Here is a 23,061-nt window from a genome sequence, read left to right as displayed (position 1 = left end):
AGAGGTGGTATTTTAATTCATCAGGTCACTTGGGAAGATATTAGGAGGCAAAGATGCTTTCCTGATGCTTGTCTATAAGCAACCATGGTTTAGTCATCTAGTCATTCATTTATCAAACCTTTATTTATTAAGTGACTTTATGAATCAAGCCCTATGTCAGGCTCCAGGAATAAAGGAAGCAAACAGTTTTGACCTTAAAAAATGAGCTTTCGAGATGAAAGAGCCACATAAATAAATATAAAAACAAATATACACAAATTGTCTCATATTTTGCCTACTCATAAAGTCAACTTCATATGCTAAATACTTAAAGCACCAAATGTTCTGTTGAGCCCACAGCTGTTGTTCAACGTATTTGTGAATGAATGATTAATTGGTGGGACATAATGGTGGCTCAGAGGTTAAAGCGTCTGCCTCCAATGCAGGAGACCCCGGTTCAATCCCTGGGTCGGGAAGATCCCCTGGAGAAGGAAATGGTAACCCACTCCAGTATTCTTGCCTGGAGAATCCCATGGACGGAGAAGCCTGGTAGGCTACAGTCCACGGGGTCACAAAGAGTTGGACACGACTGAGCAACTGAATGGAACGGAACGGAATGGAAAATAGAAACAGTGGTGTTTCCAAAGGCTTGCCACCAGAAAGTTGGTCAGTGCAGACGAAAGCTCTGTAGACCTAAGACAAACCTTTACTGAGATGACCATGGAAGGATGGAACATGTTTCAGGCAATAAATCTATTCTAATGGAGAGTGGAGGATTGAAGGCAGGTCTGTTAGTTCAGGGGCTTCCTTGGTGTCTCAGATGGTAAAGAATCTGCCTACAATGCAGAAAACCCGGGTTCATTCCCTGGGTCAGGAAGATCCCCTGGAGAAGGGAACTGGCAACCCACTCCAGTATTCTTGCCTGGAGACTCCCATGGACAGAGGAGCCCAGCAGTCTACAGTCCATGGGATCACAAAGAATCGGACACAACTGAAGCAGCTAAGACTTTCTGTTCGTTCAGATGGGGAAATCAGTGAGACAGCAAAGGGCCCTGACCCCAGTAGCTACAATCTGGAGATGGAACAGAGAGGGAGAGTCAGATTCAAAGCTTGATGAGACTTCCCCCTATCCATACATGAAGAAGCACAATCTCAGAGGCCAGAGGGAAAATGGCCACCATAAAAGCAGCACACTGACCTGCTTGATCCCCTAAGAGGACTCCTTGCTCACACGCCACACCAAACGTGTTTGGTTTGCAGTAGCACTGACACCGCGTTTCCTGAACAGTGGCCATGCCACCATTTTGACAAGGCCGGCAATGGCAGGGGTCAAATTCATCCAGATACTCCTCAATGGCCCGTTTCAGGTATAGCTTTTTCACAGAGGCACAGGGTACTTCCTTGACCAGTTCATACAAAGGTGTTAGCTACGCAGATAAAGATATCACATGGTCAGTAATCAGAGTTTTAGTAAGAATATTTTCCTTTCAGCATTTTGGCTCAACCCCATTAAAACAAAATCAAAAGTCACTCATCTTCATTCCAACTATTTCTTTTTCAAATAAAAAAAGAAAGCAACCCACTTTCTTTACAAGACAAACCTAGGGAAAACTAGAACCAGATAAGGAAGGAATATTTTTTGCATTTTGTGTGAATGCATAAATTTTTTTTAAAACCAATAGGACCTTCATTTTTCTAGTTATTAAAAGATTATTTTGAAGACCACACATTTCCACCCTTGCAAGATTCAGGTTCTCTTCAAGGTGATGTGCCACATTTGTTGTCAGACTATGCATTTCTTAACAATTTAACATGTATAAATCTGAAGCTGTTTTTACTGATGCCTGTCTTTTTTTTTAATGAGTGTCACAGATCAAGTTTTTGTGTGTTGTGTTCCTAACACCATTTTCCCCATAAGCCCTGTGGTCTTTATTGCGCAGTTTTGCCTAACTCTCTGATTTTTAGGAACACATACGCTGTGTTATACAAGAACTGACTGTACCAATAAAACATCCTAAAATTCTGCCAGCCAAATTGATTCTATCTTTTTAGAACTAACCTGCATGACTCCAGGAACCAATAAACCATGGGCACAGGAAGAAAGATGATGTGACAAATGTAATACTAGACAAGCCTAAGTACCTTACTATTGAAAGAATCTATAACTCCTCTGAATCAGGGACCAGGAAAGCATAACCAAATTTAGGTCAAATGCTAGAAATGCAAATTTTAGCATTAATTTCTCTTGGGATTTACAAGACATTTAACCTTTACAACTGAAATATGGACATACAAGATAATGAGCCTTCTGTTTCCTATTATGTATGCATTCATTTCACTATACAAACCATAATTGGGATACAGAAAACGCTAATTACAGCCTTCTCTGTTTAACCACCTGGATTTAATCTCACTTTCCCAGTGCAAATAAACATGACTTCTTTCTGGTGCTTTCTTCTTTTTTTTTTTAGTTTTTTATTGGAGTACAGCTGATTAACAATGTTGTAACAGTTTCAGATGCACAGCAAAGGGACTCAGCCATACATAAACATGTTTCCATTCTCCCCCAAACTCCCCTCCCATCCAGGCCACCACACAGCCCCGAACATCACATACCTTTTGTTTTATGACTTCAGGAAGATCAGGTACAGATCCTGCCCAGCGAGAATATCGCTGTTTGTTTCCAGCAGGATTGTTCAGCTCCAGGTAACTAAGGCCAGCCACTAAGCCAGAACGTCCTCCTCTGATAAATGGGACTCCTCGCAACACATTGCCCTCATTTTCTACTCAAGGAAAAATCAAATAAGTTCAGATGTACAAATGAAATGAGAATGAGAAAATGAAAATGAAAGTCTATCAAGTATTTTAACACAACCCATTCAATTGTATGACATTCTGGGAAAGGAAAAACTATGGAGACAGTAAAAATACCTGTGGTTGCCAAGTAGGAGGGATTTTTAGTGGATTTTTAAGATCTTTAAAGGACTTCTAGAGCAGTGAAATTGCTGTATATGAAACAATAATGGGTTGTTGTTGAGTTGCTAAGTCGTGTCTGACTCTTTTTCGATCCCACGGACTTCAGCCCTCTGTTCATGGGATTTCCCAGGCAAATATACTGAAGTGGGTTGCATTTCCTACTCCAAGGGATCTTCCCGATCCAGGGATAGAACCTATTATCTCCTGCATCGGCAGGCAGATTGTTTACCACTGAGTCACCAGGGAAGCCCACTATAATGTTTACATGTCACTATATATTTGTCCGAACCCACTGAATATACAGAACCCTCATGTAAACTACGGACTCTGAGTGATTATTCTGTGTCAGAATGGGTTCATTAATTGTAACAAATGGACCACTGTGGCCTGGATGTTGATAGTGGAGGAGGCTGTGCCCGTGGTTGGGGATATGGGGATTCTCTGTACTTTTTGCTCAATCACTTAGTGAACTTAAAATTACTCTAAAAACAATATCTATTAAGAGAGAAAAGAAAACAGACACAATCATTACCTAACAGTAAATGATTAAGAGATTATTATTCATATTCTTAATGTTCTTAGTGTAATAAGAATGTTTGTTATACAAGTGACCGTCTCGCTTCTTAGAAAATACATTAGGGATGAAACATCATGTTGTTTGAAACTTCCAAGTGGTTCGGCAAATATTGCAAATATTTTAAATACATATTTTTGTATTGCTAAACAGTCAACATTATAAATGCTATACATATATATATAAATGTATCAAAATAATAATTACTACAAATAAGGGAGAAGTGTACATGGGTGTTTATTACTATGTTCTTTCAACATTTCTGTATGTTAGAAATTTTTCATAAGAAAATGTCAGGAGGGAAAGTTCATTGTATCTGGAATACTATAGTAAGCAAAATGCTTTTAATTAACAGACATACATTAACACATAAAAAGTGTTTTAAAAAACTCAAATACTAATCAAATCCCTTTTTTTCATATAATTTATAATTCAGAAATATTATATATAATTTCAGAAATATTTTCATCTCCATGTGTAGCTGATTCTATGCTGATCATGACTGGAAATACCTAACTTACTGATCAGAGCTTGATTTTCATTTCCTTTTTTAAATAAAATTTTATAATTTCATCCAATTTTACAAATTTAAAAATTACAGTTTTATAATCAGAATATTAAGAAATATTAAGTCTCATATTTTTAATAAAAATACCTGAGTGCGTCCTCATCTTGTTAGTTACATCTTTAATATGCAAATAGAACCACTTTTAAAGCAGGGTATTGCTAAGTTCAGTCCCTGAACTACCGAATCACCTGGAACGACCGCAGATTTCTGATATTAGATGGATATCTAGAAGGAAGTAGCTGGGAGAAAAGCCATGGACTGAGCAGCTGAACAGGCTAACCAGGTAATCCTCATGCACACCAAAGTGTGAGAATTACCACCTTAACTGATAAGCTTGTTTACAAAATAAGTCTAAGAAATCAGCTTTCATATTTATTTTTAAGCCTGTAGCCTCTCTCTTTACACCTCAGTAAGCTCTCTGCTTAACTGGCCCTCTTCCCCTAGACAGTCAGCCCAAGACAACAGCGAAGGATCCAGACTATGAAGCCAGACATTGGAATCTCAAACCTGACACCAACTGTAGCCTTAGGTAACCTCTCTGTGGCTCAGTGCCCTGTTGGTAAAGTGGAAATATGGAATAATATCCAACTCTTAGGTGGGAGTATATTGGTTAATTCTTATAAATCACTTAAAATGGTGCTGGGCACATCGTAAGTGCTACCTGTTTGTTAAGCCCGAAAGAAAAAAATAACACAAAATAAAATTGATGAGCCACTTCTAATCACCAACCCAACTGACAGCTGATGTCAACACCTTTTCAAAGCTCCCGTTTTCATTTCTATTTCCAGGTCATTGTATTTCCACGTTGTTCAACTACGTGTCCTTCTTTGTCCTGTCAGGTCTAAGAAGACAGACTATTTTTCTAGCACGTTCACTGCTGCCTCACCAGTGCCTCGACCAATTTCTTCAGACACTATAGGTTCCATAAACAGTTGATGAATACAGTAAGTAAATGACGAATTAAAGCCTGGCTTAATAGCGTCTCCCTCCTCCTTGCATTTATTTATCTGCTAAAGTATCCTCACTTCCTTGATGAGGACCTTAGCACCTGCATCAGTCTTCTCCTTCATCCCAATTTCTGCCACCATCCCAAGAGAACTTGAGCCGCAATATCACTCCATGGCCTTACACATTTCACAGCACAGTCTCATTTCCATCCCTCAGGTCAGTTCAGTTTAGTCGCTCAGTCGTGTCCGACTCTTTGCAACCCCATGAATCACAGCACGCCAGGCCTCCCTGTCCATCACCAACTCCCGGAGTTCACTCAAACTCATGTCCATCGAGTTGGTGATGCCATCCAGCCATCTCATTCTCTGTCGTCCCCGTCTCCTCCCGCCCCCAATCCCTCCCAGCATCAGAGTCTTTTGCAGTGAGTCAACTCGTCGCATGAGGTGGCCAAAGTATTGCAGTTTCAGCTTTAGCATCAGTCCTTCCAATGAACACCCAGGATTGATCTCCTTTAGAATGGACTGGTTGGATCTCCTTGCAGTCCAAGGGACTCTCAAGAGTCTTCTCCAGCACCACAGTTCAAAAGCATGAATTCTTCGGCGATCAGCTTTCTTCACAGTCCAACTCTCACATCCATACATGACCACGGGAAAAACCATAGCCTTGACTAGACGGACCTTGTACACACTAAAAATCTCTTCGTGTTTGGCAATTAAGTCTTAATCACCAAATCCAATAAAGACTCTTCAGACTTTTTCTTACTTAACTTCACTCTAGCACTTCTCGCTATCAGCTTCTTCTCCTCTACCTTTCATTTTACTCATCTCTTCTGGTTTTTATCCTATCAGATTATTCCCTTTCGATCCCTCTTGTTTCACTACAACTTTATATTTGTCATCTTTCATTTATTCGCTCCCTGTAGTGAATCCTTTAACAGCATCCCTCGCCATCAAGATGAAACCCAAACTCCCTGACACAGTGTCTAGACAGTCTAAATCAGCTTACCCTTCCAGTTCCTTTCTCAATCACTCAAAGACTAACACACCACCTCCCCTACTCTGCCACCACCATCACCCACCACCATGCACCAAAATCTTGGTCTGCACTGAGCATCCATGTTAGAGAGTGAAACTGAAGCTTCCCCTCTTGGTGTCATTTTTCTAGACTGGTTTGCCAGCCGTCCTCACAGGAGACAGTGGTGGTGTACACGGAGAACATAGTTAGAGTGCACAAGACATGCTCAGTGAGCCTTCTGTTCTGCATGATGGATCACTGCCATGACATCCAACAGAGAGATCACAGGTAAATTAGCCAAGTATTTGAAAAACGCAAAATAGAACGCCTGCTGAAATGTCAAAGTCCCTTGGAGACCAGGAATTAACAACAAGAGGGATGGAGATCAAGTTGTAATGAAAATTACCCCTTTCTCATTTACCTGAAACTGATTTTAAGGCCTCTTCCATCGTTGTGCATTTTTGTTTTGATGATGTAAACAAAAACCGGAAATGTGAGGAAGCACATTTCCTCTTATCCTCTGAATGGAAATCTGGGGGGAAAATTTTTAAACATGCTTAGTTTCCACATTTGTTGAAAATCTCCTTTGAGATGCCAGGTGTGAGAGTGGGAGAAGAAGTTATTTCCTAACACTGTGGCCATATAATCAAAAATGATATGATGTGTATATTTTCAAGTGCTCTAGAAGGATCAAGGGTCAGAAAAAGCAATATTTGATCTTTGTGATAAACAAAATAAGAAACACGCATATATTTAGGGATAAGGCATCAAGTATCTGTTTCACTTTCAAATGATTTAGCTGATATTGGCTTCTAATATCTTTGACCAGAGGGTGGGGTTACATGGATGATTTCTATATGAAATAGTGGAGGGAAATAAAATTGAACACCTCAAAGTTTGATATCTTTCACCCAACCACAGTCAACTTCTCAGGCACAAGGCAAAGAGGTAAAAATCAATATGCAATGGCCTCCAGCCCACCTACTGGAGACACCAAAAACTGGGTTCTGGTTCTATAGTAATTAATTCCTAAAACCCTAGTTCTAGTGCTTCAATCTCTCCATCTTTAACATCTCTGGTTTCTACATTTTCTTCCAATGACATCTTAGATGGTTATTTCTACTCATCAATTGGAATTTTGCAGATGTAACTTTAAAAAAGAGGATAGAAAATAATAAAGAGTAGACATACATTTTCAATATAATTTTACTAACAGTATTATAATAAACTCAATATTTCTTAAAGAACACATGTATGTATCATATCCCAGGAGCCTTGATTAATTTCAATTAAAACTTTTGGGAAGAACAGAAACTGCTCAAGTAAAATTTTTACTCAAAAATTTTTACCAACTCAGAAGGCTTTTTAAAAACTTCTTTTCTTTTAAGTGTTACGGAAAAAAAAAAAATGATCATGAAACTGAGTTTAGATCAAGCCGTTTTCTGGATTAATTCCCCAAAGAAATATTGCCTCTGTTGTTGCTCCAAAAACCTGTACTTGTGCATTCATTTCCAACCTGTTGAGGTTGGAGAAGTTCACATTCTAATTGAACCATAATTGGTAAAAAAAAAAAAAAAAAAATTAAGCCCAAGGGGGGAAAATAGTCAATGGAAACAGAAAATATTGTGGTTTACCCACAAGAGAAGGCTATATTCCTCCTCTGAATCTCATCTGAAAAGTCTTACTCTCCTCCAAAGTGGTAAGAAAGTCTTGACTGAAGAATAAGGCACTGAAGAGGTGAATTGGGATAGAGAAGTGTGGCCATGAACTTCAGGACAAAACTAGGAAAAAGTTTGGACTTGGCCCATAAATAAGCCAGGGCCAAAAGGTCTTTGGAGAGGAGGAATGGATCCTAAGACTCACACGCTCCTCCAACATGGCAGTAGCTGTTGAGGAACATCTTCTCACTGTGGAATCAACCAAACATGAACTCAGTAGTGTGCCCAGTTTCTAACAAGAATCAGCCAATTCCAGCAGCAACATAACATAAGGATAAAGCTAAGCTGATGCTGGAGCCAGTTAGACCTCCTTACAATCTATATGCCTTGAGATGAGTCTCCTCACAGCACTGAGTCTCCATCTCTCAGTCTGTGGGGCAGGAGCCATAGGGGATGCCTCACTGGGTAGCAGTGAGGATCATTGCTGACATACACAACTCACCTGTTGAGAAGGAATCAATAAACTTAAGCTATTACTACAAGTCTTAGGTAGTAAGCAAACTTGTGATATTCAGAGCGATTTGTTTTTAAAGGCATGAGAGTGGTAAAGAACAGAGGCAAATAAAAAAAAAAAAAACCTCATTGAAACATTTTGATTTCTGCAATATTAGTAAAATCCTCATAGTTTTCCTCAAGGAATATTACTTAATCTAAGAAATGGGGAGATCAAAAAGTATTATAAAAATCCAATCAACACCCTCTAGAGATATCAGCAATGATAATGACTTAACTCTCATTTCAGGATACTATCCAAAAGAGTACGCAAGCTTTTCCTTAAGGCCTGGAAGATTTTGGATAGCGTATAATGGATTCATACAACTTTGGATTCCTTTGCAATTTAACCACTATTTGTCATATTTTAAAGCTCAAAAGTTTAAGTTAACTACAGGTTATTCCCCCATTAAAATCCTTGCAATGCTTATATATAGCAATGTTTTTAATACTCTACCAAATTTTTTGACTTTTTCTGAGTCCATATGAAAGATAACTTTGTATTCTCCTCCTAAGGACCCAGACTGAAGATAATGTGTCCCATACTGGTCAATCAATCTTCGGTAGGCGCTGTAGTCATACAGAGAGGGAAGGTAAGAGAGTTCCTTCCAGAATGACTCAGCCAGTTGTAAAAATTCCGGATTGTTATTGATAAACTGAGCCACTTCAACAGTGTTCTGAAGAACCAACAATTGATAACTCTATAGGAAGAAGAAAGAGTAAAAGGCATTTTAGGTTGAAGATTAAAAGGCAACAGAAATAGTTTCTGGTCCAATGTCTCCATCAACAGTCACCTACATTAATGCAGACTTTATGAATTTTTGTTTTTGATGCATAACGAGGTCTCTTCTGAGCCCACCCACTTGAAGCAATCTAAGGAATTTTTGGAATCTCAAACAGAAATAACATCTGAGTGATAACTTCATAACTTGTTTTATAGCTAACTTTTAAAACCCCAAGACAAAATTGGTATGCCCTCCTCAACTAGCAAAAAGGAATCAGCATCATTAACTACTAAATAATCTCACAAATAGGGATATAATGTCTGTAGAGTCCACATCTTTAGGGATATAATGTCCCTAGAGTCCACATCTTGACAATGACTTATCAGTAGGGTGACCATCTAATTTATCCTTCATACTGGGGTATTTACAGGGTAAGCCACTTTATAATGAGATCTTTTAAACCCTTCCTAATCATCTTTTCATGATATCCAAGTCAGAGTTAACTTACACCAAATTCTCACTTATATGAATAATATAATATGGATATGATTACACTCATATTTCCACAGTTTTACACTCATATTTTCACTTAGTCATAAAACGAACAATATCTATATTCTTTTATACCTTGCTTATGTGATTTATTTATCAAGTTACTGACTTTAAGAATGAGATGAAGTGTGCATATTATGAATGATAATCAGCCTGAAAAATCCTTCAGCACTATGTATCAATTAGTATAATTCATCTCAACTGTTCAGGTTGCCCGTGATGAAAGTCTTAGTATCTCAAAACAACAGAATATTTAAAGTCTTTTAACTCCTCAGATGAAAATGTTGGTCTCTTCAAAGTAATAAGGTATCTTAACATCTTTTATTGTAATACACCTTCTTTGAAAAACTCTAGCATTAGTGTTTCAGAAGCACATCTTCATTGGATTTTTTAAACTGTGTATAACACCTAGAGTGCCATCAGTAATCATGAATTAGAAATTTAGGCTAGCTTTAACTAGAAGATTTTAAAGTTATAAGTTTTTTTTTTTAGATTTTTAAGTAAGAACAAATAATGAGAAAATAAAAAGTGTAAATATATACAATATGAAAGAGAATTAACAAGACAAAAGCTATACCTTTTGAAGAAGTATATTGGATTATCTCTTTGAAGAAGATACTATGCCCTAATTAAAAAATGATTGCTGATTCTTTTTGGTAAATACACTTTTGTTAATGTTAGAAACACTTAAACCAGCAAAATATGGAAAAGTTAATGACTATTTCACACTAACCTTTTTCTTAACGAGTGTATTCATATGTGAAGAGTAGCTGTGTGAAGAAGATGAAGAGCGAGAGAAGAAGCCACGTCCTCGACTAGATGATGAATGTTCTGTTGATGTGTCTTTTACATAAGCCCAGGTACTATTGTAAAATTCACTGTTAAAATCATTATTGATTTTCACCTATAAAGAAAATGAAAATTTTTGCTATGAGAAAATTAAGGTCTTAGATGTAACCAATAATAATTTGTCATGGCTTCCCTGGTGGCGCAGAGGGTAAAGAATTTTCCTGCAATGCAGGAGACCTGGGTTTGATCCCTGGATTGGGAAGATCCCCTGGAGAAGGAAATGACCATCCACTCTAGTACTCTTGCCTAGGAAATTTCATGAACAGAGGAAACTGGCAGGCCACAATTCCTGGGGTTGTAAAAGTTAGACATGACTTAGTGACTAAACTACAACCACCACACCTTAAATATGTACCACAGAGAAAATGAAAAATTTTTGCTATGATCAAATTAAGGCCTTAGATGGAACCAAGAATCTTTCATCATGGATCCCTTAACGTGGATACTTTCTTCACGTGATCTTCTCCAAAAGACAAAGCTCTTTATTAATGTAAAACAACAGTGATTCTCACTAAGACCAGGCCTATATGACTATAAAGAATAGAGTTCATTATAATAATTACTTAGTCCATTATTATAACAATTAGTGCATTATTAGAATTACTCCTTGTCAAGCAGGAGACACAGTACTAATAACAGCAATCCCATGTGATTCACAAAGTATGTTTGTGTACAAACATCTTGCATTTTCCTTTAATGCCAGCATTTAGCCCAGAAGTGAGCAAATTACCAGAATTACACTAACAGAGACCTACAAAGCAGCTGGCTCTTGACTTTTCATCCAATAGAGGGACACAGAGATGCAAACAGGTGATATGAACTAGTTAGATCTTTGGGGCTTTGTTTTTGAAATGTTCTATATGCTGGAGAAGACTCTTGAGAGTCCCTTGGACTGCAAGGAGACCCAACCAGTCCATTCTAAAGGAGATCAATCCTGGATGTTCATTGGAAGGACTGGTGCTAAAGCTGAAACTCCAATACTTTGGCCACCTCATGCGACGAGTTGACTCACTGAAAAAGACTCTGATGCTAGGAGGGATTGGGGGTGGGAGGAGACGGGGACGACAGAGAATGAGATGGCTGAATGGCATCACCGACTCAATGGACATGAGTTTGAGTGAACTCCGGGAGTTGGTGATGGACAGGGAGGCCTGGTGTGCTGTGATTCATGGGGTCGCAAAGAGTCGGAAATGACTGAGCGACTGAATTGAACTGAACTGAACTGAATATGATCCATAGTGGATTTAAATTTCTAATTCTGTTAGACTTAAATAAATGCTAAGATTGGAATTGTTTTTCCTTTGCTAGATGGTAGAAGAAAAAGCCATCCCAGAAGAATTTTAAAACAGACAACAGGATAGTCACATGTGGCTGAGAAGTGACAGCTCCAGCATTCATGGAGAAGACTATCATTTCTTTATCCTTTATTTTGTCCTAGATCAGTGTCAAAACGAGGGCTGTCAAGTAATATAAATGTTGAAAGCATCCAGTGGAAGTTAGGGTAATGAAGAAGTGAGCATACATCCCATCTAAGAGGGTCTAAATATTCAAACCCATCAGACAGTCTTGTATGTTACTACAAGTTCTAGCATTGACAGATATCTGATGTTTCAGGAAAAGATATATATATATCTAAATCTTCATGAAAAAAACTTTAATTTTTTAAATCATAGGCAACTAACTTGCTAAAAATGTGTGTCACCAGGAGAATAAAACAAAACATGCAATATGACTCTCAGTCTGTTCTGTATGAATATTCAAATCAGTAACTCTCCTTTCATAAGTATTTGTCTTTTATTATATGTTTATATGCATCTGTATTTAAAATCAAGGTATAAAAAAATGCAAAGAAAACTTAAATGATGAATATGATACATTTTTTGGAGAAGGAAATGGCAACCCACTCCAGTATTCCTGCCTGGAAAATCCCATGGATGGAGGAGTCTGGCAGGCTACAGTCCATGGGGTCTCAAAGAGTCAGACACAACTGAGCTATGTCACTTTCACTTTCACTTTTCATGATACATTTTTTAAACAAAGCTAAAAATAAAATACAATATTATGCAGCCATTGTAAATGATGCTTGTGAGGACAAACTATTCATGTTAAATGAAACAGCAAGTATAAATGTGATATTTAGAAATCCTATTAACTACAAATATGCAAGTATATGCCCAGTCAAAAAAAAAAAAGACTAGAAAGAAATTCAACAGCAGAATGCCAGGGAATGTTATAATACTTTTGTCACTACCCATGTTAAAAATTAGGCATGGCTTCTAAAAACATGCCAGAAGAGAAGAAAAAATGGATTTAACTATACCTTTTATTTCAGCATTATTTTCAATATATTATGCAATTGACTTGCTTAAAATTCAGTGCAAAAATTCAGCTCAAGTCAAAATGAAGAATACACTATTATTCTTGACTACAAAGAGGATATTATTATTTTTATTATTGACTACAAAGAGGACATTATTTTTTTTGGCTGCACCATTGGCATGTGAGATCTTAGTTCCCTGGCCAGGGATAGAACCTGAGCCCCCTGCAGTGGAAGCACTCAGAGTCTTAACAATTGGACTGCCAGGCAAGTCTCAAAAAGGACATTATTAAAAATGTATTAGAGATTTCTAGAGTCATTAGATAGTGTCTCAATCATATCTGGTCTTGGATAGACACAGAAATTAGTTTTTCGTTTCTTAAGAAAGAAAAGTTATGTACCTTCCTGTCAAAGCAGAAAAAAAATAGTCTATTTTTTCTTATCTTCAAATGCACAATTCAAATACCTGATTCATGATTTGTGCACATAAGCCTCTTCAGAACATGAATTCAGCATCTCCTCACTCCTGTAAACTCTCCACATTGCCACAGGAATCTTTTCTCAAGGTAGTGTGATCTTAAATTTGCTTCAATTAATACCCTCTTCATTCTGGCTAAGATCCTGAATTCCCCCAGATTAAGTCTTCCTCTGAAATCACAATTCAAACATCCTACACTCTGACTTTTTTACTCTTTTGACTCTCATTCTACTATTGCCACAGCTTATTATTCAACTTCATAGAGGGAAGCTCTGCAAGTTACTTTCCCTTCTCTTTCCCTATCAGCACCTTCATTTTTTCACTTCCTTCCTGTTGTAGGTAAGCTTCATGGTTCATGACTTCAACCATTCTCATGCCAATGAACTTAACTCTTGCCAATAAGCCTTATCTAGGAAAACAAAGATCATGGCATCTGGTCCCATCACTTCATGGGAAATAGATGGAAAAACAGTGGAAACAGTGTCAGACTTTATTTTTGGGGGCTCCAAAATCACTGCAGATGGTGATTGCAGCCATGAAATTAAAAGACGCTTACTCCTTGGAAGGAAAGTTATGACCAACCTTGATAGTATATTAAAAAGCAGAGACATTACTTTGCCAACCAAGGTCCGTCTAGTCAAGGCAATGGTTTTTCCCGTGGTCATGTATGGATGTGAGAGTTGGACTGTGAAGAAAGCTGATCGCTGAAGAATCGATGCTTTTGAACTGTGGTGTTGGAGAAGACTCTTGAGAGTCCCTTATACTGCAAGGAGATCCAACCAGTCCATTCTGAAGGAGATCAATCCTGGGTGTTCATTGGAGGGACTGATGCTAAAGCTGAAGCTGCAATACTTTGGCCACCTCATGCGACGAGTTGACTCACTGGAAAAGACTCTGATGCTGGGAAAGGTTGGGGGCGGGAGGAGAAGGGGACGACAGAGAATGAGATGGCTGGATCACCGACTCTGTGGACATGAGTTTGAGTGTACTCCAGGAGTTTGAGTGTACTCCAGGAGTTTGAGTGTACTCCAGGAGTTGGTCATGGACAGGGAGGACTGGCGTGCTGTGATTCATGGGGTCGCGGAGAGTCGGACACGACTGAGCGACTGAACTGAACTGAACTGAACTGAGGTATGTCCTGCCATCATATTTGCCAGGCAAAAACTCAACCCTAGTTCAATCCTCACAGCCAAGCAGCTTAGCACTAATACAGAAAAATCACACAACTATCAGTTGGTGTTATGATAAGTTCATTCATGATTTCTGATTTCAGTGGAACCCTCAGTACATGCCAGCAATCCTAAATCTCTAGCCGATTCTTTCTCCCATTCCCTACAGTATTAGTCTCAAAAGTTCTGCATGCATCTCAGTCCCTCACTCTTACAGCCATTTCTTTCACTCTTAGAAGATAACCTTAATCTCTTTCTTTACAAATATTTCCTCTGACAAGAGACTTCTCGTACTTCTGGCTAACAAATCTACAAACTTATAAACACCTTCGCTTCCTTTCTGCACACATGTTCCTCTTCCTATCTAAGGCTAATTTCTCTGACTTCTCTCTGTACTGCATTTCTTCCCACCTCTCCAAAGGACCAATTAAATTGATTACTCCCTGTTTTACAGCTTCAAGTTTTCTTTCTCTACTGGCTCATTTCTGTTAACACTTATACATATTCTGGGGCTTCCCAGGTGATGCTAGTGGTAAAGAACTTGCCTGCCAGTACAGGAGGTGTAAGAGACATGGGTTAGATCCCTGGGTTGGGAAGATCCCCTGGAGGAAAGCATGGCAACCCACTGCGGTATTCTTGCCTGGAGAATCCCATGAACAGAGGAGCCTAGCAGACTACAGTCTGTGGGGTCACAAAGAATTGGACACGACTGAAGTGACTTAGCGCACGCACACACACACACACACACACACACTCTAATCCTGCCAGAGGGCACTACAAGGACTCCAAAGTCACACTTCTGGCCTTCACACTCTATAGCTGTCATCTGCAAAAATAGTAGATAATACTACCTACATACTTAGGTTATTATAAAGAAAAAATAAGGTCCATTTAAAGCACTTGAAACAGTGCTTAGTATACAGAGGGCTCTTAATATATGTGAGCTATTTTTATCATTATTCAAATTTTTTTTTGTTAACAAAGTAGATTTAGAAATCTCGGACAACTAGGATTGTTGTCCTACCTTCAGAGAATGCAGAGGATCAGATAACTAAGCATTAGTTAAAATTTCCTTTAGAATATGTTTTTGCTATTAATTTGACAGACATATCTGATCTCTAAATAACAAAGAGAAGTAAATCAAAGACAAATATCACAGATCACTTATATGTGGAATCTAAATAAATGACACAAATGAACTTGTTTACAAGACAGAAATAGACTCACAGACATAGAAAACAAATTTATGGCTACCAAAGGGTAAGGAGAGGGATGATAAATTAATTGTGGATTAGCAGATATCAGCTACTAAATATTAAAATAGATAAACATCAAAGTCCAACTGTATAGCACAGAGAACTATATTCAATATTTTGTAATAAACTATAATGGAAAAGAATCTGAAAAGAATATATATACACATATATATATTTAAAGACTCACTTTGCTATACACCAAAAACTAACACAACGTTGCAAATCAGTTATATTTCAATAAAAATTTTAATATTATAAAGTACATCCAAGACCAAAACAGGAGGATCCAGAAAGTTATTTTCTCCACCCTGATCTTTGCTCACTCCCATCTGCAACTCATTACATGCTGAGAATAAACAGGACTGTCTTTCAGCATCTCCCAAGCTGAACTAAGCAGGGTGGCACCTTCCCAAAGTGACCATGGAGCAGGAATGTGCTTGAATTTCAAAGGCTTCCTTGCCGTATGAAAAACATGAGCAAACAGAGAACATGCATAGCTTCAAAGTAAGTGGCCTACTCAGCAAGAAACGGGGTTTGTCCTGGATAAGCTATCAAGCTGATTTCCAAAACAGAGATTAGAAGAGAGATTGACCGATTCTGTTTTCTGTTTACTTACTAATGTTTATGTTCCGACAAGCCAAAAGTTATGATCTACCTGAAGAGGACTGAATCTGCAGTGGCCACCAGTCTGTCTGAACTGAGGAGAACGTCGGCCACCTCCATATTGGCACCTGGGTTTCACGCTTGCCTGACTGACTCACTGCCTGCTACTTCCACCTCACTTCCCTCTGGCTGGATTCTCAAAACATCTCTACACTTCACTCAATAACAGGCTATAATTTCCCTCTACCTCTGACAAACATTCCTTCAAATTCAGTGACTGGAAAGGCATTTCAGATGTCAATCCAAAAACCAAGCCACGCTGTGAAAAATGAATGGCAGGATTATGCTATTATTGAATTATTTTTCTTCTTCAGAAGTGGCAGGCTTCCAACATGTCTTCCTTCCAACCATGTCAAAAGTCCTCTCCCTTATTATTTCCTCTGTTCTATGTGTATGTATACACACACACACACTCACATACACAAACTTCTCCCCTTATAATAATGAAAGAATTATCAACACATTACCCTAGGAATAAGAGGAGAAAAATCTCTCTGCATATACCTACCTCATATTCTCCCTTTAGGCCAAAGGATAATTACGATACATGTTTTCCACCATGTTAGAATCTAGAGTTGAAAAAGCATTTAATATAATACATTGGGAGAGTAAAATGGGGTCCCCTGGTAGATCAGCTGGTAAAGAATATACCTGCAATGCAGGAGACCCCAGTTCGATTCCTGGGTCAGGAAGATCCTCTGGAGAATGAATAGGCTACCCACGCCAATATTCTTGGGCTTCCCTGGTGGCTCAGGTGGTAAAGAATCTGCAGTGTGGGAGACCTGGGTTTGATCCCTGAGTTGGAAAGATACCCTGGAGGAGGGCATGGCACCCCACTCCAGTATTCTTGCTGGAGAATCCCCATGGACAGAGGAGCCTCGTGGGCTTCAGTCCATGAAGTCACAAAGAGCAACTAAGCACAGCACAGGGAGAGTAAAATATACTAGAAAAATGAAGGGCTGTGAAGTGTGACATACTGGCGTGTGTGCTAAATCACTTCAGCCATGTCCAACTCTGCACGACCCTATGGACTGGAGCCTGACAGGCTCCTCTGTCCAAGGGATTCTCCAGGCAAGAATACTAGAGTGAGTTGCCATACCCTCCTCCAGGGGATCTTCCCAACCCAGGGATCAAACCCATGTCTCTTAGATCTCCTGCATTAGCAGGCAGATTCTTTACCACTAGCACCACCTGGGACATGCTGGAACCGAGCCCTAAGCCATACTACTTTTTAATTTAGTGACTTAGAGCAAGTCAGTTGAAGTCCTCTGAGCCTTGATTTCTACTTATATAAAACAGTAAAATATTACTTACCTTTCATAGATATTGTGAAGATATTGTGACTAAAATTATACAAATTTATTAAAATGGTGCAGTTGCCACCAAAGATATTCAAAACTTGGTAGCCATGATCATTTTTCAGATCTGTTCCACTTTCCATTTTTATGATTCAATAATTTTTAAATGTAACTTAATTCCATTATAAGTTGGAGGTTGGTGGGTTTGCTTCTTATAATCAGAACTGCTTTCTGAAGATGGTTAATTTTGATAAACGAAAGGCCCTTCCCTCTGAACATTCTAATAGTTTTGCTTTACAAATTTGGGAGTAATCAGTAAGGAGGGTTGAACTGGAAAATTTTGAGTTCTTGGAAGATGAAAGGCAAGGCATGAGAGAAGAAACCTTGGAAGAGAAGAGCAAGAAACAGGCTAAAACAGGATGAGACCAGAAACTTCTTTTTGTTGAGGTTGTGGAAGGACAGACAATTTAAGATGGTAGATCGCAACTGTTTTTGTTGAATGAGTTGGCATCGCTACAGCAGACAATCTCTATGTTCCCTTTAAATCTTCATGAATTTCCCCTAAAGCCATTACACTTTTGTCTGAGTAGATTTTGTGTGGAAATCAAGGAACAGGATGAGTTTAGGTAGAGTGTATGACAGAAACAGCCTGCAAGAAGCAGAGGAGACCTCCAGACCATAAATGAAGTTTAAAAGCCTGGAATACAGATGCTGGCAATGATGTGGAGCACAGGTCACTCTTCCACACTTCTGGTGGGGTATAGATGGACCATATATACATATATCCATTTTGGAAACTTTAGTAAAATATAACCTATACAGAACCTACAAAGCAGCCATTCAAGTTCCAGGTGTTTGCCCTAGAGAAACTCTAGCTCATTGACATGGAACAACTCATGCACAAGAACATTCAAGACATTTTCATAAGAAAAAAAAATAAAAGGAAACAGTAGTAAAAATGCCATCTACGTCAGCATGAATAAATTTCAAAACTAATCTTGAGTGAAAGAACGATTCACAGAAGAAAACATACTATATGATTTATCTGTGTAAGTGGCAAAGAATAAGCAAAACTAAATCACAAATTTTTCTTTAGGACAAAGACATACGGGATAAGCATATACAGGAAAACAAGGAAGTGATTACTATCAACACGAAATGTAAGATAGTGGTTACACGGGCTGTACATGTGGAGAGGATGCGACAGAGAAGGGTAGATGGGAGCCTTTAAGTCACTCGCAAAATTCTATTTCTTAAGGTGGGTGCTGGGCATACATGAGTCCTATTTGTATAATTGTTTTGCTATCCAGTTGCTAAATCATGTCCAACTCCTTGGAACCCCATGGACTGCAGCACATCAAGCTTCCCTATCCTTCACTGTCTCCTGGAGTTTGCGCAAACTCATGTCTGTTGAGTCGGTGATCCAACCATCTCATCCTCTGTTGTCCCCTTCTCCTCCTGCTCTCAATCTTTCCCAGCATCAGGTTCTTTTCCAATGAGTCAGCTCCTCGCATCAGATGGCCAAAGTATTGGAGCTTCCGCATCAGTCCTTCCCATGAATATTCAAGATTGATTTCCTTTAGTATTGACTGGTTTGATCTTACTAGTTTTCTCCAAACTGCAAGTATATGTTATTCACACTCTTCTGTACATATGAAATATTTCATAATTGCTGCCACCAGAGGAAGACTCTGTGGCCAGCAGAGGCCCCGTTGGCAGTGCTGCTTCCTGACCTGCTGGTCTTCAGGAGTTATTACATTAGTGACATCCTGGAGCGTGTGCTCTGTTTTGGAGGGGATATCCTGAATATTACAGGGAACGTGCTCCTGGCACTCTGAACAGTGGAAGAGAATCCACTGGGTGAGATCATTACCCTGGTGGCCAAATGGAGGCTGCAGATACAGAAGTAATTTGGGATTTGCTGTATCAGAGCTAAAGATAGTTCCCTGCACCTAAAGATAATTTCCCCATCAATGATTGATCTCCCCCCAACATCCACAGTGAAAGAATAGAGTCCCAACCACTGGCCCACCAGAGAATTCCTTATTTTGCATTTTTAAGTAATGTTATATGAGTGGTATCATACAGTATGTCCTTGTGGGCTACTTTAACTCAGCATAACTTGCCATTCATCCATGGTGTCGTGTGTATGAGTAGCTCATTCCTTTGTATTGCTGGGTAGTATTGTATTGTATGGATGTAATATCTATTCACTTTTGATCTATAACTGGATTGTTGTCAGTTTTTAGCTATCACAAATAAAGTTGCTATGAACATCTGTGTAAAAAAAAAGTAAAAAATAAATGCATTTTTAACCATGGCAGTGGTTAGGAAATTATCACAATCAGTTATGACCAGAGTCTTAACACCCACACAGGGACAGACCATCAGGTTCTGGGAGCATGGAATTGAAAATGAGACAATAGATATTTCAGCATGACACAAAGTAAAGGTATTATTGCCCTGTAACCCAGAGTTAAAGAATATGTGTTCTTAACAAACTAGAGAATATAACATAAAAGAAGTAGACTCGCAGATAAGGAAAACAAACTGAGGGTTACCAGTGGAGAGGGTAGGGGAGAGCAGGCAAAATCGGAGGGGGAGAGTAGGAGGTACAAACTAGTAGGAGGTGTAAGATACCCTCAAGGATGTATTGTAAACACAGGGAATATAGCCAGTAATTTTTTTTAACAACTGTAAATGGAAAGTAACCTTTAAAAACTGTATAAAATTTTTTTAATGTTTATGAATAAATAAAACATTTTTTAAATGAAAATGTATTCTTTTTAAGCACAATGGCAAGCCACTCCAGTACTCTTGCCTGGAAAATCCCATTGATGGAAGATCCTGGTAGGCTGCAGTCCATGGGGTCACTATGAGTCGAATGTGACTGAGCGACTTCACTTTTACTTTTCACTTTCACACATTGGAGAAGGAAATGGCAACCCACTTCAGTGTTCTTGCCTGGAGAATCCCAGGGACGGGGGAGCCTGGTGGGCTGCCGTCTATGGGGTCACACAGAGTCGGACACGACTGAAGTGACTTAGCAGCAGCAGCAGCAGCAAGACATTTATAAGAACAGAGAGGCATATGAGGCTACAAGTAAACTTTCAACAAAATATCAAAAAGCTCAATATCATAAATAATGATCTCTGGCAACAATTTACAGACTAGAAAGAAATTAAATCCATAATTAATTACCTGGAATGTGTAGGAGAGGATATTTCCACTCAGTCTGTAGAAAGTTCTCCCATCCCCACTATACACTTTTCTGCACTGACCACCAAAACTTTTGGTATTGAGGACTTGGTTTCTAAACTGGCCCGTTAGCGCATTGTAACTGTTAAAAAAAAAAATGAAAGAAGAAAAAGCTGTTAAAAACCAGAAATAGCAGTTGCTGAAACAGGCATCATTAGTGAACTGTGGATATTCTTGAAACACATTGCAGTTAAGCGTCTCTGGGCGATCTCAAATAAAAGCCTCCTAAAGCACACCATACATTACCAGCTCCCCCTGACAAGTATAATGGCTAACACTAATAGATGGGGAAACCCAAGATCTTTTTAGCCTAAGAACAGATTTAGGAAACACACAGCTCTTATGTATCTATGGCAACAGCTGGTTTTGAATTGCATCTGTAGATAAAACCAATACAATTAAGATTACTCTTGAGGAGATAGAACTCTCTACAAATGAATTTCAACTAATTGGCCTCTTAGCATGCTAACTGGTATACTCTTTGGAGTAATTTTACCACTTTTCTGTTAACAAATTTCACATCTATCAGTCTCAGAGATTATCTTAAAACCTGGAAATCTTAACTTGAGCCTGACTTTTAAAAGTTTTTCAGGATTCTTTTTGAAAAGGCAAACAGGATCACTCTAACTTCACTTGAAAGTTCCCAGCTAGCTGAGACAATTACTTTTCATCACGAAGGTCCCAACACACTTTCTCTTTTCTTCCACTGCTCTCATTCTGTGGTCTCCCAGTTCCCTTAAATAGCCCCACATTAGAGAATTCCTTCTCCTCCCCACCTCCCTCTCCCATAGGGTGACTGACTGGCCAGGTTTTCCCAGGTCTGAAGGGTTTCCTTGGGTGCAGGATTCTCAGTGCTAAACCCAGGACACTCCAGGGACAACTGGCCCTTCTATGCTTTACTGCATATACTTACAGGTGTATATGTAGGAATTTTTTAAATGTTTCAGGATATGGCAAAGAGTTCTAAGCAAAGGTTGACTATTAGTTGATTGGCTATTAGATTTACCAAACCACAGAATAAAGCACAACAAAATGAAAACTGCAGCTCATAGATGTGTACAGGAAGCCACCCAACACCTTACCCACGTCCAGTAAGCTCTATGTTGGGAGGAGGTTTATCACAGTCACAGGCAGGTCTGTTTTCTGCATCCTCACATCTGTCTTCATCAGCACCGTCCTCTTCACAGTCAGAATCCCCATTGCAAACCAAAGATGTGCTGATGCATTGACCTGAACACAAGACCATCCACCACACAAAAATAAAAGAGGAAAAAAGGAAAACGCTACCTGGGATCAAACGGTTTCAGCCTGGGCTCCCAAAATAGTACTGATACTCTAGTGTGAATTTAAGATAAATCCTCACTGCCCAAGGAAGGAATGCTGATTATTTTGGTCCTCATTTTGCAACCTGCAAAATTGATTCTGACCTTGCGTGAGCAATAAAATTGAAAACAGAACCCAAATTCAAATTCCAGGCTTTTATCCATAACCATCAAGCACTTTGGTCTGAATTCTCCTAAAGCATACAAGGTCAACCATTGGGAAGACAGATTGACTTCCTGCTCTTCAACTTTTGATTTCTTTTCTGAAATCACTGATGAAGATGCCAAAGTCCTGCCTTTCTTGGTATCTTAAATATATATGCTTTGAGAGCATGGGGACTGGATTAGAAGAATGAAATTCAACATTTATTTAGCACCTTCTTTGTTCTAGACACTCCTGGGTTTTGGGATGCAAGTAAAAAGGGATTCACCACTTTACAATCTAATAAGAAAGAGTCTGAAGATAGATCATTGCAATTCAGCAGTATAACTGTCCTAATAGATACAAGCTGAGGGTACCAGAGCACGAGAGGAAACAATAGACGTACCAGATGATCTAGCCCCTGTCTCCAAGCCATTCTCTTACCAGCTGCTTATGCCCTAGTCATACTGGATCACTTACATAAATCAAAGGTCAGTCTTTTTTGCCATCTCCACTGACTTTGCAGATAGCTTGCTCAGTCTCAAAGGGGTTTCTCTATCTCTGGCCTACTTGTCCTTCAAACATCAGATTATATATTATCTTCTCTCAAAAACCACCCCTCCCCCACAAACTATGATGTATGTCCTTCATCTGTGTCCTTATAGCAAGCATGGCACAAAACTGTCCTGCTAGCCCATCCCACTATGCTGTCATTTGATCCAATGCAACAAATGTTTGTTGAGAGTCTACTATGTGCATACTA

The 23,061-nt window shown here is 39.0% G+C and overlaps 1 protein-coding gene across 1 annotated transcript in view; it reads right to left on the bottom strand.

Moving 5' to 3' along the window:
* The window catches only part of C7 (complement C7), a 61,744-nt gene that overhangs the window by 25,499 nt on the left and 13,184 nt on the right, over positions 1–23,061 (bottom strand). Inside the window, exons 5-11 of the mRNA XM_088827667.1 lie at positions 21,917–22,064; positions 20,778–20,916; positions 10,280–10,450; positions 8,727–8,970; positions 6,481–6,591; positions 2,596–2,762; positions 1,178–1,406 (exon numbers count right to left, since the gene is read on the bottom strand). Coding sequence (XP_088683793.1) covers positions 1,178–1,406; positions 2,596–2,762; positions 6,481–6,591; positions 8,727–8,970; positions 10,280–10,450; positions 20,778–20,916; positions 21,917–22,064 — 1,209 coding nt within the window. The remainder of the gene's footprint in view (positions 1–1,177; positions 1,407–2,595; positions 2,763–6,480; positions 6,592–8,726; positions 8,971–10,279; positions 10,451–20,777; positions 20,917–21,916; positions 22,065–23,061) is intronic.

The sequence above is a fragment of the Moschus berezovskii genome, chromosome 18, assembly GCF_049115385.1.
Source record: "Moschus berezovskii isolate FMDL1 chromosome 18, NW_MosBer_1.0, whole genome shotgun sequence".
NCBI lineage: Eukaryota > Metazoa > Chordata > Mammalia > Artiodactyla > Moschidae > Moschus > Moschus berezovskii.
The sequence above is the reverse complement of the archived record's forward strand: the minus strand, read 5'-3'. Positions and strand labels throughout refer to the sequence as shown.